We start from the raw sequence: 18106 nt of genomic DNA, 5'->3' as shown, positions 1-18106 counted from the left end.
TGCTCTTTCCAGCTCTGTGGCTGTTGCCATTTCTGTTTGGGTTTAGGTATCTTCCATCATTGGAACTTTGTAGCCTTGAGTGGAGGCTTAGGCTAGCAAGGACAGGTTGAAAGCTTGGCTTCCTCCATTGCTAGGGAAACCCAAGCCTCCCTCCTGCTCTCTGTGGCCATAGCTATCTTGGTTGGGTTTATTTGCATATTCGCCTCTGATTGGTGGTTGTTTGTGGGTGTAGCATATTAAGTTGCATATTACTCTTTTATTAGATAGGATTATTACTAGAGGCCCATTGCACTAAATTCATGCACAGGTAGGGTCCCTAGGCCTGGTGGGCTATCAGGGCTAATTGGGGCCTTCCAGCTGCTGGCTGTGGCCTTCCTTCATTCCATGCCACCCTGTGATGGTCAACACACATCATAGCGAGCGATCAAATTCCTGATCTCCCAAACTCCCGAAGGGACACTTTACATAATAGGCTTTTATATAGAGAGATATGTTGTTACTATTGTTACTACTAGAGGCCTGGTGCAGAAAATTCATGCACGGGTTGGGGGTGTGTACCTCAGTCCAGCCTGCACCCTCTCCAATCTGGGACCCCTCGAGGGATGTTAGACCTAGTGGGATCTGGTATAAGCAGGTAGTTGGACATCCCTCTCACAGTCCAGGACTGCTGGCTCCCAGCTGCTCGCCTGCCTGCCTTCCTGATTGCCCCTAACTGTTTCTGCCTGCCAGCCTGATCACCCCCTAACCACTCTTCTGCCAGCCTGATTGATGCCTAACTGCTCCCCTGCTAGGCTGTTTGCCCCTAACTGCCCTCTTCTGCCAGCCTGACCCACCCCTAACTGCCCTCCCCTGCAGGCTTGATCACCTCCAAATGCCCTTCCTTGAAGACCTGGTCCCTCTCTTGTAGGGTAACTGTTCTCTCCAGCTGGTCATCTTGTGATGGCCATCTTGTGCCCACAGGGGCACGATCTTTGACCACATGGGGGAAGCCATTTTGTGTGTTGCAATGATGGTCAATCTGCATATTACTCTTTTATTAGATAGGATAGAGGCCTGGTGCATGGGTGGGGGCCAACTTGTTTGCCCTGAAGGGTGTCCCGGATCAGGGTAAAGGTTCCCTTAGGCGTGGGGTGGCCTGAGCAAGGGGCCTGTGGTGGTTTGCAGACTGGCCACACCCTCTGGCGTCCCAAGTAAAGACCCTAGTATCTAGGGTTTATTTATCTTCTACAATTGAAACTTTGTAGCCTGGAGTGGAGTCAAGCCCCCTGCTCCCTCTGTGGCTGTTAGCCATTTCTATTGGGGTTCTTGTATCGTCTATAATTGAAACTTTGTAGCCTTGAGTGGAGGCTTAGGCTGGCCAAGGTGTGTGAAAAGCTTGGCTTCCTCCATTGCTGGGGGCAACCCTAGCCTGTTCTTTCCAGCACCTGGCTGCTGCTATTTTTCTTGAGATTTATCTTCTATAATGAAACTTTGTATCATTGAGTGGAGGCCTAGGCTGGCCAGAGTATGTGGAAAGCTTGGCTTCTGTTGCCGGGGAAACCCAAGCCTCTCAACTGTTCTCTGTGGCTGCAGCCATCTAGGTTGGGGTTAATTTGCATACTCTCTCTGATTGGCTGGTGGATGTGGTTTGAGTGGAGTGATGATTAATTTGCATATTACTCTTTTATTAGGTAGTATTATTAAACAATATTAAGTAATCTATTCATTTAAAGTAACTTTCTGATTAAAATAACATAATTATTTTAATAATAAATTTATAACCTTTGCTTTCTAGGCATATACAGGAAAAACCTTTTTTTCTTACTTTCAGAAATAAGCTTATTTTTCTAATGGAAGATATACTCACATTTTTTTAAAATATATTTTTTGTTGATTTTTTACAGAGAGGAAGAGAGAGGGATAGAGAGTTAGAAACATCGATGAGAGAGAATCATTGATCAGCTGCCTCTTGCATACCCCCTACTGGGGATGTGCCTGCAACCAAGGTACATGTCTTTGACCAGAATCGAACCTGGGACCTTTTGGTCTACAGGCTGATGCTCTATCCACTGAGCCAAACCGGTTTTGACTAAACTCACATTTTTAAGAAGCATAACAGAGATAGTGAATTTCTTAGCTGAGAAACAACTCCCTTGAACTTGGAAATCGCAAGTGGGTTCCAATTACTTACTGTGCAGTCACTTTCATTTTCTTACTTTTTGTTTTCAAGGGTTCCGTGGCATTGCATTGCATTCTTGGCTCCTCACACAGTGCACCACTTTGCTGGGGCTGACCAGGAGACCCTGAGCGACAGATGAATAGATTACTCTGATGTGTTTCTGTGAAAGAGAAAGCTAGGAGCTATTTGACTTTAGGAGCAAACAGCCCTGTTCACCTGCCTCCCTAGGCTTTTATTGTCATAACTGCTTGAACTAAAATTAATATCTCGATACAATCAGCAGGGTAAGCATTCTTGAGAAAACACCTGCATTTGTAGTATCTTTCAAACAAGGACATTTTGAAGTCTAAACATAAAGATTCTAGTAAATCACCTGGGGGCTTAGACTTGTTTGGAAAAGTCAAGGCAAGAACTACCACCTTCAGCAAGGTCCCACAGAGGGCTTTGACTTTTCAGAGAATCCTTACAGATTTTCCAACCAAGTCCCATACTTCCCCACATTGATGGATGAGCATAGCAAAAGAATTGTTCATTTCTGTTAATGTGTTTTTTATTTTAGAATTTCCTCTTGATTTTCTCTTATAGCTGCTATTTCTCTGCTTACATTATCCATCTCCTCTTTTATGTTGCCCATATTATCATTTATAGACCTTAGCTTATTAATCATAAAAACTTCCAGTCTGATAATGCCAACATCTCTGCCATATCTGATTCTTGTTGTTTGGTCAGCTATGTTTCTTCAAATTGTGTTTTATTGTTTGTTTTTTAGTATCTCTTGAAAAGTATCTGTTTTTTAGTATTTTGCAATTTTTTTGTTTCAAGCCAGACATGATGTAATCAGTAAAGGGAACTGATAAACAGAAATGCGATAAACAAACCTTTAGTGTGATGTTTGTTTATCTTGTTAGGGTTTAGCCTGTGTTAATTGCTAAAAAGTGTATTTATAAATCAGAGGCCAAACTTATATCTGGTATCCTTGTTTTTATTTCCCCTCTTGATTTTGGTTTTCCCTAGAGTCTTCTTAAATATTATCTGAGAAGCATAGTTATTTTAGTCATATTTTCATGTTATTATCAAGAAGGCCTGTTGATGTGGTGGCAAGGTGTCAGATAAAGGGTAGCATTCTACATTCCTATAATTACATCTTAGTCTTTAGTGATCCTGTGCTCCTGACCTGTGACCATCACAAGTGTCCTTCAGTTTTATTTTGGTTTTACCACTTAGCAAAGATAGAAGACAAGCTTGTCTGTAGTTGGGAATTTCCCTTTTCCTAGGTCAGTTAAGCCCTGGTAAAATGCCAGTACATGAGAATCTGATAAAATAATTTCTCTTGAGGGTTTCTTGTGAAGAAAAATGAAATGCTCTTTGCATAAATTCTAAAAGGCCACTTTTTCTCTCCTCTCAAAAGCACAGAAATATGAGGGATTTTTCTCAGATCTTCATTGTGAGAACCTGATAGGACTCCCTGGAAATAAAACTCACAAAAGTGTGGAGTCTCCACCTAGGACTGGATCCCTATAGAATTTTTCACTCTCAAAGTCATCCATACCAAGCCTTTAGCAATTTCTCAGTTGCAGATTGGGTTTTTCTGACACTGTACATATTCCCAAGGGTTTATTTTACTCCTGTGCTTTGATGCTAGTAAATTTTAATTTTCTGTATCTGCCTGTGTATCTCTTCAGTTCTGGGGACAATAATTTGCCCTAAGTATGACCTCAGTCCTCTAATTGATCTAAGAGGAGTTTTTTTTTTTTTTCCTGTTTATTACATGTTTTCTTATCATGTGAATGGAAGAGATGATTTCCAAGCTCTTTACATGCCTGACTGAAATAAATTCAAGGGAATTTTTTGAGATATCAAATATATTTTTGTTATAAATTTTCATCTCTTGAAAACTATTTAGAGTAACTGTCTTTTAATTAAGGCACTTTATTTTCCTTTTAAAGGGGTAAAACATAAGATTTTTGGAAAGTTAACTTTTTTTTCCTCTTTTTTTTTTCTCAATTAGATCCTAAATGCCCAGGAGATGTTGATTTTCATAATAATGACTGGGACATTAAGACAATCACCAGCTCCTTGAAATTCTACCTCAGGTATGTCTGATATGATTTGGGACTTTGCTTTTTATAGTTGACTAGAGGCCTGATGGTGAGATCCCTTGCCTGGCCTGTGAGGATTGGGCTGTAACTGGCTCTCCAACATCCCCTGAGGGGTCCCAGATTGCGAGAGGGCTATTCTCGGGTGACACCCCCAAAATGGGGCTCCCTCCTCTCTGGTTCCGGGGTCATTACCCAAGATCCTCAGCTGCCAAGTCACCACAGCTTGGCAGCTCCAGCATTGAGCGTCTTCCTCCTGGTGATCAGTGTACATCATAGTTACTGGCTGGATGGCTGGTCAGTGGTTGCTTAAGCTTTTAGATAGATAGATAGATAGATAGATAGATAGATAGATAGATAGATAGATAGATGGAAGTGTCTAGATGGAAATTGGAGTTAATGTGGTCCACGTTTCAGGATATTGAATCAGATTGCTAAAGAAAAAGCAAGGGAAAAGGATTTCTGTTAAAGGAGAATGTATATTGGAAAAAAAATTAAATCTGGGAATTTAAGCAAGGGAAGCATCAAAATAATAGAATAGTTATTGAAAACTGGGTTTTTAAGGAGAAAATTATTTTATTTTAATTACTTTTTATTGAATTTATTGTGACAACAATGGTGAGTAAAATTATTTGGGTTTCAGGTGTATAATTCTATAATACTAGTACATCCTCTGTATATTATATTGTGTGTTTAATAACTAAAGTCATGTCTCCTTCTGTCACCATTTACCCCCTGTTTACCCTTTCCTAACTGCCTCCACTCCCCTTTGCCTCTGTGTTATCTGTGTTTATGAGGTGTGTGCTTCTTTTTAAGGGGAACATTTTATTTTCTAAATTATGCCCTTAAAATTTAAGTTTTGCTATTTTGCTTCGATAGTGATCTCACTATGTGCTCACTAGTATTATATAATCGGGATTTGTGACCATTTAAGGTTCTTAACATGTTTTGGTAGATAATAACCATTTTGAAACATTAAATTACATTTGCACAAATATAATCTGTATGCTTGTGTATGGGTTTCATACCTAATGCTTTAATCAATATAATGGGGGAAAAATAAAATACAACCACAAAAATGTTGGAATTAAATGAAGTAGCAGCAGTAGGGGAAAAAGTTTATTCCCCAGCAAATTTTTTAGCCTCACAATGATGATTAATATATTATTCAATTTATTGGCATAAATCTGTATTATGTAAAAATATTTGTCACATATCTATATTTTTAAACATATGAATTTCTTACTATTTTTTATGTTTCATAGTATGTATCATACTTTATGTGCTAAAATGTCTTCTTTTCACTTATTACTGGTATACCTTTTAGTCGTTAAGATAGTTACTTAAGCTCTGGAAAACATCACTAATCCAAAATATATTGGATCTCAGATATTGCTGTTAAATGACCTTCTACTGTAGCATCATCCTATAACTTTATATGAATATGAATACTCTTTCCAGGAGTATTTCTTTTGCATCTGACAAGTAAAAGAGATACTTTTGTGGAGGGTTTATCCTTTGCTAGCCAGTTTTCTACTTGTTTATACTGACAGTTTCATTGTTTGTTTGTTTGTTTTCCCCTCACAATAACTCTATATAAGGTAGGTAGCACTAATACTCATTTTAAAGATGGGGTAATTGAAGTACACCCCTTTTCCTATTAATAATATCAATGGTCACAACTCATATTATTTGAACCTAAATATGTCTGACTTGTAAGGCCACTGATATTGGAGCATCTTCTCTCTTTATTCCTTTCTGCCAAGGAATGTGGCTTTCTTGGAGTTGCTTCAGTAATTTTTTAAAGACAGCAATCTGCTTACTTTCAGAAGACTTGTGATGACAAGAATAATAAAAATAAATAATTGTCTGTAGCTTCCTTAAAATGAATCAATGTTTTAAAAGTTTTATATAGCTTAAGTTCCTTCCCACATTACATCTTTTCCAGCCCATCCCTCAATAAACAGTATGACCCTTTTAAAAGATGAGAAAATCAAGTGTGAGTGGATAGCACCCCTAATAAGAGATATTAATCCTTAAGATTCTTATTTATGGGCCTTTAATATGCACTAGCTAATCAACATTCTTAAGATTCCTCAAAGATATCAGTATTTTCACAGTGGGTCTCCTGCATCTGTGTTCTAGGTACCTAACTCACCCCTTATCTCTAAGATTTCCAAAAAAAAAGGAAAAAATATATATATATACTCTAAAAATGATCCTTTCTCTTTCCTGTATCTTTACCTTTTCTCATTCAACTGACTCTTTCCCCTCAGAATATAAATATGCTTTACTAGTGCATATCTCTTTGACCTTTCATTCATTCAACCCACCATTCAGAGTCATTCAATAAACATGTCCTATTCTAAGTCTAGCATAGTGTTAGGCTATAGGCATATATTATAGAACAGTGAGGGAGGCAGACAAAGACAAATAGTTATCTAAAAATCTATCTATCTATCTATCTATCTATCTATCTTTCTATCTATCATCTATCTATATAAAAGCTTAAGCAACCATTATGACTGAATGACTCGAACAACCTGTTGACTAGTCGCTATGATGCGCACTGACCACCAGGGGTCAGACGCTCAATGCAAGAGCTGCCCCCTGGTGGTCACTGCACTCCCACAGCTGGCCTCCCGTGGTTGGCCAACCTCCTGTGGTCCTTCCCCCTGGCTGGCCAGTCTGATGAGCCCTGATATGGGCAGGGTTGACCAGCCAACCTCCTTCAGCCCATCCCCAAACCCAGTCTGGCCCTAATGGGCCCTGATCGGGGCAGGGCCAGCTGGCAACCTCCTGTGGTCCCTATCCCCGGCCCTCCCCACTGGGCTAGCCAGGCTGAGGGACCCCACCCATACACAAATTCATGCATCGGGCCTCTAGTACAAATATAACAAACTATCGATATAATAAGTGCTCTGAAGGAAAGATACAAGGTACTGTGAAGGCAAATAACAGGAAGACCTGATTTATTCTGGTTGTTTGTTTGAACTGAGGTTTGAATTGTAACTTGGAATCAACTGTGGGAGGCTGTTCCAGATAGAGAGAATTAAACATGCAAAGGCCTGAAATACAGGGGAGGAAGACCCCTTCAAGAAACTTCATGTACCTGTAGAGGTGGGGTATTGAGTATAGAGAGTGGGGAGAGATATGTAGGGGCCAGGTCATGCACAGCTTTATAGGACATTATAAGAATTGGGGCCTAAGTTTATATTAAAATTATGGGAATATACAGTGGTGGGCAAAAGTAGATTTACAGTTGTCAGTATGTCTAACATAGTTTATTCTTGTATTATTTATTAAGTATTTTCCATATAAACAACTGTAAACCTATTTTGGCCAACCCCTGTATTAAAAGAGTTTAATTAGGAGATTGCATGATGAGATTTGTATTTTGAAAAAATATAGAGAGATCACATTAGACTAAAGCAAAGTAGGTAGAGGTAGAAACCAATTAGAAGGGTATTTCTGTGATCCAGGAAAAATATTGTGCTTCTCCTTGGCCTGGGATGGCAGTGGAGTATTAATAGAAATAAGCTAACTCAAGAGATTTAGCTATATAATTGTCTAACCACTATACTGTACACTTGAAACTAATGTAAGTTGTAATTAAAAAAAAAGGTTATAAAAATAGATTTAGGGAGAAAAATTTGGTATTAGGATAGAGGATAGGGAGATAAAACAGTGACTTCCATGTTTTGGGCCTATATAACCAAATGACGGTCATGCCTTTACTGATTTTGGAAACACAAGAAAAATCCTAGATTTGAGATGTTAGGTTTTGGAAATGTCAAACTTGGATGTCTTTGAAGAAATCAGGACAAGATCTTTAATAGGCAATTGGATATATGGTAAATATAAAAAAAATGAGTTCTAGGTTTCAGATAAAAAAATTGAGAATCTTTGCCATAACCAGTTTTGCTAAGTGGATAGAGTGTTGGTCTGCAGAATGAAAGGTCCCAAGTTTGATTCCTGGTCAAGGGCATGTACCTTGGTTGTGGGCACATTTCCAGTAGGGGGGGGGTGCAGGAGGCAGCTGATTGATGTTTCTCTCTCATCAATGTTTCTAATTCTCTATCCCTCTCCCTTCCTCTCTGTAAAAAATTTTTTAAAAAACCAATAAAATGGATAATTTTTTTTTTTTTTAGAATCTTTGACAATGTAGAAGATAATTGGAAGCAGGAGCTTAGATGAGATTACCTCTTCCAAACTAAACTTCAGTATATGAAGTAATATATCCTCCCTGTCTCTACTTAATCTCCCAATTTACTGCTTCACCCATTGTAATCTGACCCTTCCTCTCCACTCTATTGATGCTGCTCTTGTCAAGGTCACTAGTGACTCTTTTGATCCTAAACACAATGGACAATTGTTAGTCTTTCTTTCTTCTTCTTCTTTTTTTTTAAATGTATTTTATTGATTTTTTACAGAAAGGAAGAGGGATAGAGAGTTAGAAACATCTATGAGAGAGAAACATTGATCAGCTGCCTCTTGCACACACCCCCTACTGGGGATGTGCCCGCAACCAAGGTACATGCCCTTGACTGGAATCGAACCTGGGACCTTTCAGTCTGCAGGCCGATGCTCTATCCACTGAGCCAAACCAGTTTCAGCTGTTAGTCTTTCTTTTAACTCTTTGTATCATTTGAAGCTGTTAACAAGCCTTTTTTTTTTTTTCCTTTAACTTCCTCTTTTTTAGATCCTGCTATATTGCTTGGTTTTAGATTTTTCTCCCACCTATTTCATCATTTTTAGCAGTCTCATTCATTTATGAATTTTCTATCTGCTATTTTCTAGGACTCTCTTCTCTTTCTCCTACACTGGAGGGATGGAAAATTTAGATATCCACAGGAGACAGGATCTGAAAATTAGTGTGAAATAGACTACTTTCATATTAAACATATTGCACATGGAATAATTATTTGTATCACAATCCCTTTGTTTATATATAAACAGCATTATTCTTTACTTCCACAAATAATCATATGGGCCCAATGTAGCCATATCTTTCAAATTTTTTAGCAAATTTTTATTTATTTTTATTGTTGAAAGTATTATCATGTCCCCCCTTTTCCCACTGATCCCCTCAAAGTTTTTAATAGAAACATGCATTTTTATGTGAAATATTTCATTTTTTTATATTCTGATATCTGATTCAACTCCATTTCTTTTTTATACACTATTCTAGACAAATAAATGTTGAAAAGCCTCATGTAGGTGTTGGCTGCCAGATAGCTGTCTCTACTTGAGCAGTTGTATCTGTTCTCGTGGTTTTAACCACTGTCCTAGGTTCATGATTTTTATATCTACTTTGCAGATCCAAAAGCTCACTCTATACATTTTTCTAAAAGACATACCTCTTTGGCTATCCCAGTGACCCCTCTGACATAGCATTTCCTCTACCCTCTGAATCAATTTCTATTCTACCCAATCACCTAAACTGGATTACTCTCTCCCTTATCAACAAACCCAATTGTTGGATTTCTGTCTTTACTATCTTTCAATAACTCTCCTCACCTTTTACTGGTATTTTTGTTGCTAATTCCACTATTTTTATTTAGACCTTTATTAACTCTCTCCTGGATTACTACAGTAATAACAGTGGCAAGCAGTATAGCACAGTGATTAAGAGCATGGATGGGGCAGACTGCCTAGTTTTGCACTTACTGGGTGTGTGGTCTTGGATGAATTATTTAACTTCTCTGAACTTCAGTTTCTTGTCTATAAAATGGAGATATTAATAATATTAATATATACTTGATAAGGTTGACATGAGGATTAAATGAGTAAATGTATGTATATAACTTAGAACAGTGAAGAATTTGCTATTATTGTTATTATTATTATTATTATTTATTTTTTAGTGGATTACTTTCTTCTTCTGAACCACCCACCACTTATCTTTATTTTATTGTCACACTGTCCTGTTGCATTGGAAATCTTGTATATGACACTCTCCTCAATTAGACTACTAGCTCCTTGGAACTTTGGATTATGTCATAATTATCTCTGGATCCCCAATACTTAGCATAATGCCAGACACAAGTAGATGCTAAGTGAATATTTTTGCTTTTACTAAATAAACCTGTTTGAGCCTCCTTTATTTAATTCTTATTTGAATAACTGCTACACCACACAGGATCATTGGAAGGATCAAATGGGAAGACAGATGTGAAAACCACTAAGCAACTATCAAACTGTAAAGACTTCATAGTAGCACTTAGAGTGGGTTCGCTTGGAATTTTGCAGGATTGGCTTGTGCCTCTTTTCATTTTGGGGAATGAATTAACGATCTTGCTCAAAGTCATAGTCGATAGTTTTACAGGTCTTCTATTGAATTACTAGCAAATAGGATTCCTCTGACAAAGTTTCAGGTGAGGAGAATAATGTGTGTAGTCACTAAACTGTGGGGCTCAAAAACTTCAGCCTTGCTATGCACAGAACTGAGTATCTATGGCCTGAATACTCCCTTCCCAAAGGAACTTACAGTCTTCATTAATTTCAGGAATCTTTCTGAACCTGTAATGACCTTTAGACTACATAAAGAGCTGGTCTCTGCTGCCAGTAAGTATTTCTGTTACTAATTAATTGTGTTATCCTGATTTCTTAATATTTACAGCAATAGGCCTAGAAAACTTCGTGAAGGAAAGTAATTGAGCAGGCGAAGGAGGAGAAAAACACATAGATTTTTATGCGCTGCCAAATGAAAGTATTCTCACTTGCTGTCTAATTTAAGTGTTGTGTTATTTTTCATAAGTCAATAATAGTTGAATAGTTTGGAGAAAACTGGCTAACTTGAGGGATGTGATAGGTTATTGATTGATTGTGCCTCTTCCATCAGAACAAGAACATTGGCTCACACTACCAGGGGACAGCATAATGGTTCCATTATACTTGCTGTTTCAAGTCATTTCCAGCATTTTCCTTTTCAAATGCCTTTTGTGTTGTGAGTCTTTATTCCAAATCTGTTAGTTCTAGTAGTACGTTTTCTAGATGTTAAAACTGCAAGTGAGGGTGGAGAGGTGCATTGGTAATAAGACATGTAGCATCACCCCAAAAATTGGCTGCTGAAGAAGCATTAAAAATTTTGGCCGAGACCCATGTATGAATATTTCTGCCTACTTCGACGTGACCCTCCTCCTGCATCATGTACTGTGTGGTGTGCAGGAAAAACAATCATGAGGCTTGTCCTTATAATAAATGTTTGTTGAGGCAAGATACCTATTGGTCTTTATTTTGAGCCCCCTCAGTAATTTTCTTAGGAACCACAAGGATGGTGGGTGGGCAAAGGTTTCCATCTGAAATTTTACATGTGGAATTTTAAGAGCAACCTTTTGTACCCCAAATTCTGACTGCTAAAAGTCTCGTCTTTTCTTCTCATATTTCTCCACTCTGTTCTAATTTCTTCATCATTCTAGGCCTATCTTGTTTTTTATTTCTCTCTTTTTTTTTTTTTACCTTTTTGCCTTTCCTCTATCTGTCACATTGTCTTTGTGTCTTAGTATATTTTTTGCCATTGTGTTTCTGTGCCTATTTATCTTTCTGTCTCTTTTCATCTCTCTGACACTCTCGCTGTCTCTTATTGTTTATCTTTGCACGTACACATGTGTATATGTATGAAAGTTTACTTGATACAATTGCCTAGAAGACAAACCTTTCTCTGTCTCTGTTCTCTCTCAGAGTCTGACAACCTGGATTATCGGCTGGGAGCTATTCACTCCTTAGTATATAAACTACCAGAAAAAAACCGGGAGATGCTAGAACTTCTTATAAGGCACTTGGTCAAGTAAGTAAATTCTGGTGTTTCATGAAGAGTTCATACTAGAGGACTGGCCCACATGATAGCACTAAAAAGAAATTGCCTGCCATCTCTAATTCCAAGTCCTCAACTGCTTGATCTTGGACACGCTGAGTGCTCTGTAAGGAAGATGATTTTGCCTGGTTCCTAGTCTATATCCTCCCAGTGTCATGCATCTTATTTGAAGGGTTGTCATAACTGAGACAATCTTGCAAGGTATAGTGAGCTGTACACAAGCCTTGCTCTCAGATAAACCTGGATTGTGATTCCATCTCTACCATTTATTTAGCTGGAAAATGTTAAGCAACCCTCTCTTAGCCTCTGATTGGTCATCTCTGAAATGACAATAATATTGCTTACCATGCAGCAGGATTGTTTTGTGGATTTGAATGAACACAGGTAAAGTACATGATGCCCCGGAAGCTTTCAAGAAATGGGAATTATTGTTAAGACTAGAGGCCCAGTGCACAAATTCATGCATTAGTGAGGTCACTCCCCCAGGCCTGCGGGATTAGGCCAAAACCAGCTCTCTGACATCCCTTGAGGAGTCTCAGATTGCAAGAGGGTGCAGGCCATGGACCCCACCAGTGCACAATCGGTGCCAGGGCGGGTTGACCAGCTAGGGAGGAACCAAGAGAGGGCTCCAGTATGTGTTCTCCCCATCTCATTCAGTCTCAATTGGTTGGACGCCAGCAACAAGCTAACCTATCAGTCAGAGCATCTGCCCCCAGGTGGTCAGTGCACATCATAGCGAGCGATTGAGCAGGTTAAGCATATGATTAGCATATTATGCTTTGATTGGTTGAAGGGACAGCCAGACTACTGGACACTTAGCATATTAGGCTTTTATAATATAGGATTATAGTCAACTTCTTGCTTGGGTGTGGAAGGCCAGTACAGACTGCAGCATTCTGGAGAATAGGGATAGTAATGGGCTCTAAGATGGATGTGTATAAGGGGCATGCTTCCTGACTAAAAGGTTCAATGATGTGAATAAAGACAAATTTACTTGACTCATAAACAGCCAGTTGCTGCCTCTTTGGAAGCAGTCTGGTGCAGCAGAAAGCAGTATCTCCAAGAGTTTCAGTACTGCTGTTAGCTTACTTGATTATCATGGGCAGATCACTTTCTAGGCCACTCTTGGTATTTTAAAAAGTAAAGAAATAAGATAATAATCTTAGAAAATTTTATGCATTTTAAGTATATTTAATAAAATAAAGCTACCCACACATTTACAAAAATGCAGTGATGATATACTTTAACCTTATTTGGAAAGGATCTCAAGTACTGATAATTTAGGTCCTAAGTGAAGGTGAGGCTCCAGGCTAAGTGGCCCTCCTGGCCTCCCTTTGTGATAACTCCTGATCACTCTGCTTCATTAGATTTCGGGTTACCTGTGATATAATAAAATATCTCTGAGATCTGATTCAGCTCTGGTATTCTACATTTTTAAATGAGTATTACAAACACTAATGCAGATAAGTAGACTTGATAAGAGGATGGATTTTATAATTGTTGCCAATGTTTCCAATTTGGGCTAACAAAGAATATTAAGAGATACTTTCTTTTGAAAAGTGTTATTTGTGATAATCTCAGTGAAAGTACAAAAATCAGCATATAAGCCATTTCAATGTTAATTTGAAGTTGCCCTGAGGGAAACAAACTTTGCGTTCAAGTTTGAGCTCTATCACTAATTTGCTGTGTGACCTTAAGAAAGTTCTACCTACTCTCTGGGCCTCAGTTTGTTCATCTATAACATGAGGGGACTAGACTAGCTAATCTCGAAATGTTCTTCCAACTGATTTTTTGAAGAATATCAATATGTTGCAACAGTCAAGGACTTGGTTGAGGAGTCTCCTGTTAGCAGTGGGTGAGTAACACCTTTCTCCATCCACCCAAAGGTTGGCCACCTGCCTTATTGCAAGAATCTTGGTTCTTAAAATCCTTAAAACAAAATGAGCAAGAGACAACAAACATACAGAACAAAGAAGTAGAAAGACAAATACCCTGAAAATTTGAAAAAGAAACTGATCTTTACTCATAATAAGAAAAAATGCAAATTAAACTAAATGGAGATACCATCTTTTGTCAAATCCTAAGGTGTTACTGTATTCTCGGTTGATGAGACTTCAGGCAGCAGGTACTATAATATAGTGGTCACTAACCGGTGGTTCGTGGACCACTGGTGGTCCTTGAGGTCTGGAAGGTTGGCAACCAAAGCTCTAATATATTGCTGGTGTTAATACATACAGACCTAGAGGAGGGGAATATGGCAATATCTAACAAATCTGCATGTTGTTACCCTTTCGCACAGCAATCCCAATTCTAGGCATTTACTTTGAAGACATCTCCACAAAACAACATATGCACAAGGTTCATCATTGCAGCATAATTTTTAATAAAAAAAAATTGGACACAACACAAATGTTTAATAATAGAGGACTAGTTAAATAAATAATTCAAACAGTGTGGTCATAAAAAAAATGGGGGGAAAAACTATTGACTTTGTTTATGGAGTAATATCCAGGATGTTTTTATAGTGACTTTCAGGATGTTACAAATTTCCAGAATATAAAACAAACAGCAACAATAAAAAAAACCCAAGGTATAAAACAGGATATATAATCTACCTTTCTTGTGAGAAAAAAAAAAGAGGGAAATAAGAATATAAACACATATTTCCTTACCCTTGTCAAAGGAAGCACAATAACATAAATAAATAAATAAATAAAACTTAATGATGTAGAATGCTAACATATTTACCACATGAACCAGCAACTCTGCTCCTAGGTATATACTGAAGAGAAATGAAATATATGTTCCCAAAAAAACATCAATGATGAGAATCATTGATTGTCTCCTTCCTTCATATGCCCTTGATTGTAATCGAACTCTGGAACATTCAGTCCACAGGTCACTGGGCTGGTTTTGACTTTTGAGCCATGTTAATGTTTCATATAACCAAAAAGTAAAATTTAATCAAAAGGAAAGCATTATAAATCCTAAAACTAAACACAAAATGGTAACAAATTTAAATGTTTATCAAATTGATAACGATTCCAACTAACATATCAACAAAGTCCTCTGACTCATTCTTAATGAGATATATTCTAAAAAGAGAACTGCAAAAAAATTGTAAACATCACCCCGTACATTCTTTAGTACTAGTAATATTATTATAATGTGAAACTTTCTGTTGTTGTTGCTTTTTTTATTGTTTAAAATATTACATATAGTAGTATATATATATATCTCCTTTTCCCCCCATTGAACTTACACCAGCCTCCCCTATCCTCTGTCGCATGTTCCTCATCCCATCCCCCTATGTCTTGTGCCCATTGGTTGTGCTTATATGCATGCATACAAGTACTTTGGTTGCTCTATTCCCCACCTTCCCAGACTCCCCAGCCTTCCAGCTGTAATTTGATAGACTATTCAGTATTTACTATCACTGTATCTATCTTTTTGTTCTTTATTTTCCATAAATGAGTGAGATCATGTGGTATTTTTCTTTCATTGCCTGGCTTATTTCACTTAAAATAATGGTCTCCAGATCCATCCATGATGCTGCAAAAGGTAATAATTCCTTCTTTTTTATAGCAGTGTAGTATTCCACTGGGTAGATGTACCATAGTTTTCTGATCCAGTCATCTGCTGATGGGCATTTTGGCTGTTTCCAAATCTTAGCTATGGTGAATTGTGCTGCTATGAACATAGTGGTGCATATATCCTTTCTGGTTGGTGTTTCTACTTTCTTGGGATATATTCCTATTAATGGGATTACTGGGTCAAATGGGAGTTTCAATTTTAGTTTTTTGAGGAAACTCCATATTGTTATTCACAGTGGCTACACCAGTCTGCATTCCCTCCAGCAATGCAGGAGGTTTCCTTTTTCTCTGCATCTCTGCCAACACTTGTCGTTTGTTGATTTGTTGATGATAGCCATTCTGATAGGTGTGAGATGGTACCACATTGTAGTTTTGATTTCATCTCTTAGATCAGTGTTTCCAAAACTTTCGACATATGTGTACCCCTTCTATAATTTTCGTAATGCTGAATACCCCTCGTACTCATGAGAATGTAGAATTAGGCGCAACTAAGCACAGTACCGTGCATATCCCCACCAAACTCCGGTGCAACGTGTATGCCCACCAAACTCTTTCCGTACCCCTGGGGGTACGCGTACCACACTTTGTGAAACACTGTTTGGATAATTAGTGACTGTGAGCATGTTTTCATATGTCTCTTGGCATTCCTTCTGTCTTCTTTAGAAAATATTCTATTTAGGTCCGTTGCCCATTTTTTTTTATTGAATCATTTATCTTCCTTTTATTAAGTTGTATAAGCTGCCCGTAGATGTTGGAGATTAAACCTTTATCAGTGGTCACTTTGCAAATATGTTCTCCCATACAGTTGGCTTTCTTGTTAATTTTGTTGATGGTTTCTTTTGCTGTGCAAAAGCTTGTTTATTTTGATGTGGTCCCATTTGTTTATTTACTCTTTATATCCCATTGCCCTAGGAGCAGTATCCTTGATGAAATTGCTTTGGCATATGTCTGAGATTTCTCTGCCTGTGGATTCCTCTAGTATTTTTATTGTTTCCCATCTTATGTTTATGTCCTTTATCCATTTTAAGTTTATTTTTGTGTTTGGTGTAAGTTGGTGGTCTAGTTTCATTTTTTTCATGTATCTGTCCAATTTTACCAATACCATTTATTGAAGAGGGTGTCTTGATTCCATTGTATGTTCATGCCTCCTTTGTCAAATATTCATTGAGCATAGCGTTTTGAGTCAATTTCTGGGTTTCCTATTATAATCCATTGGTCTATATGTTTGTTCTTATGCCAGTATCAGGCTGTTTTGAGAATAGTGACTTTGTAATACAGCTTGGAATTTGGTATTGAGATCCCACATACTTTGTTCTTCTTTCTCAGGATTTCTGTGGCTATTCAGGGTCTTTTTTTATTCCAGATAAATTTCTGGAGAGTTCTTTCTAAGTTTTTGAAATATGCTGCTGGTATTTTAATGGGGAGTGCATTGAACCTATAGATTGCTTTGAGTAGTATGGACATTTTAATGATGTTGATTCTACCAATCCATGAATACGGCATGCTCATCCATCTGTTTATATCTTCCTCTATCTTTTTCCCTCCAATGTCCTGTAGTTTTCTGAGTAGAGGTCTTTTACCTCCTTAGTTAATTTTATTCCTCGGTATCTTAATTTTTTTTTGTGTGTGTGTGTGTGTGTGTGTATGTGTGTGTGAATGGAAATTTCTTAATCTCTCTTTCTGTAAGTTCACTGTTGGTGTATAGAAATGCCATTGCCTTCTTGACATTAATTTTGTATCCTGCTACATTGCCAAATTCATTTATTAAGTCTAATAATTTTTTTATTGTGTCTTTAGGGTTTTCTATGTACAGTATCATGTAATCTGGGAATAATGACAATTTTTACTTCTTCTTTTCCAATTTTGATGCCCTTTATTTCTTCTTCTTGTCTGATTGCAGTACTATGTTGAACATGAGTAGTGAAAGCAGGCATTCCTGTCTTGTTCCTATTCTTAGTGGAAATGGTTTTAGTTTTTCCCATTGAATATGATGTTGGCTGTAGGTTTGTCATATAAGGCTTTTATTATGTTGAGGTATGATCCCTTTATTCCCCGTTTGCTGAGCGTTTTTATCAGAAGAGTGTTTGATTTTGTCAAAGGCCTTTTCTGCATCAATTAATATTATTATTTAATTTTGTCTCTCACTTTTTTTATGTGATGTATCACATTTATTGAATTGCAGATATTGTACCAGTCTTACATTCCTGGAATAAATCCCACTTGGCCATGGTGTATGATCTTTCTAATGTAATGCTGGATCTTGTTTGCTAGAATTTTGTTATTGATTTTAGCATCTATGTTCATCAGGGATATTGGCCTATAATTCTCTTTCTTTGTGGTGTCTTTATTTGGTTTTGGTATTAGGGTGATGCTGGCTTCATAGAATGAGCTTGGAATTGTTTCTTCCTCTTTAATTTTCTGGAATAGTCTAAGGAGAACAAGT

At 37.6% G+C, this 18106-nt stretch overlaps 1 protein-coding gene across 2 annotated transcripts in view; it reads left to right on the top strand.

The window, feature by feature from the left end:
- OPHN1 (oligophrenin 1) overlaps positions 1 to 18106 on the top strand; it is a 333832-nt gene that overhangs the window by 214959 nt on the left and 100767 nt on the right. For both annotated transcript variants that reach the window (XM_036411404.2, XM_036411403.2), the window contains exons 16-18: positions 4167 to 4251; positions 10763 to 10821; positions 11938 to 12043. In XM_036411404.2, the coding sequence (XP_036267297.1) occupies positions 4167 to 4251; positions 10763 to 10821; positions 11938 to 12043 (250 nt within the window). The remainder of the gene's footprint in view (positions 1 to 4166; positions 4252 to 10762; positions 10822 to 11937; positions 12044 to 18106) is intronic.

The sequence above is a fragment of the Pipistrellus kuhlii genome, unplaced genomic scaffold (assembly GCF_014108245.1).
Source record: "Pipistrellus kuhlii isolate mPipKuh1 unplaced genomic scaffold, mPipKuh1.p scaffold_m20_p_40, whole genome shotgun sequence".
Taxonomy (NCBI): Eukaryota; Metazoa; Chordata; class Mammalia; order Chiroptera; family Vespertilionidae; genus Pipistrellus; species Pipistrellus kuhlii.
This window is presented reverse-complemented; position numbering and strand designations above follow the sequence as displayed.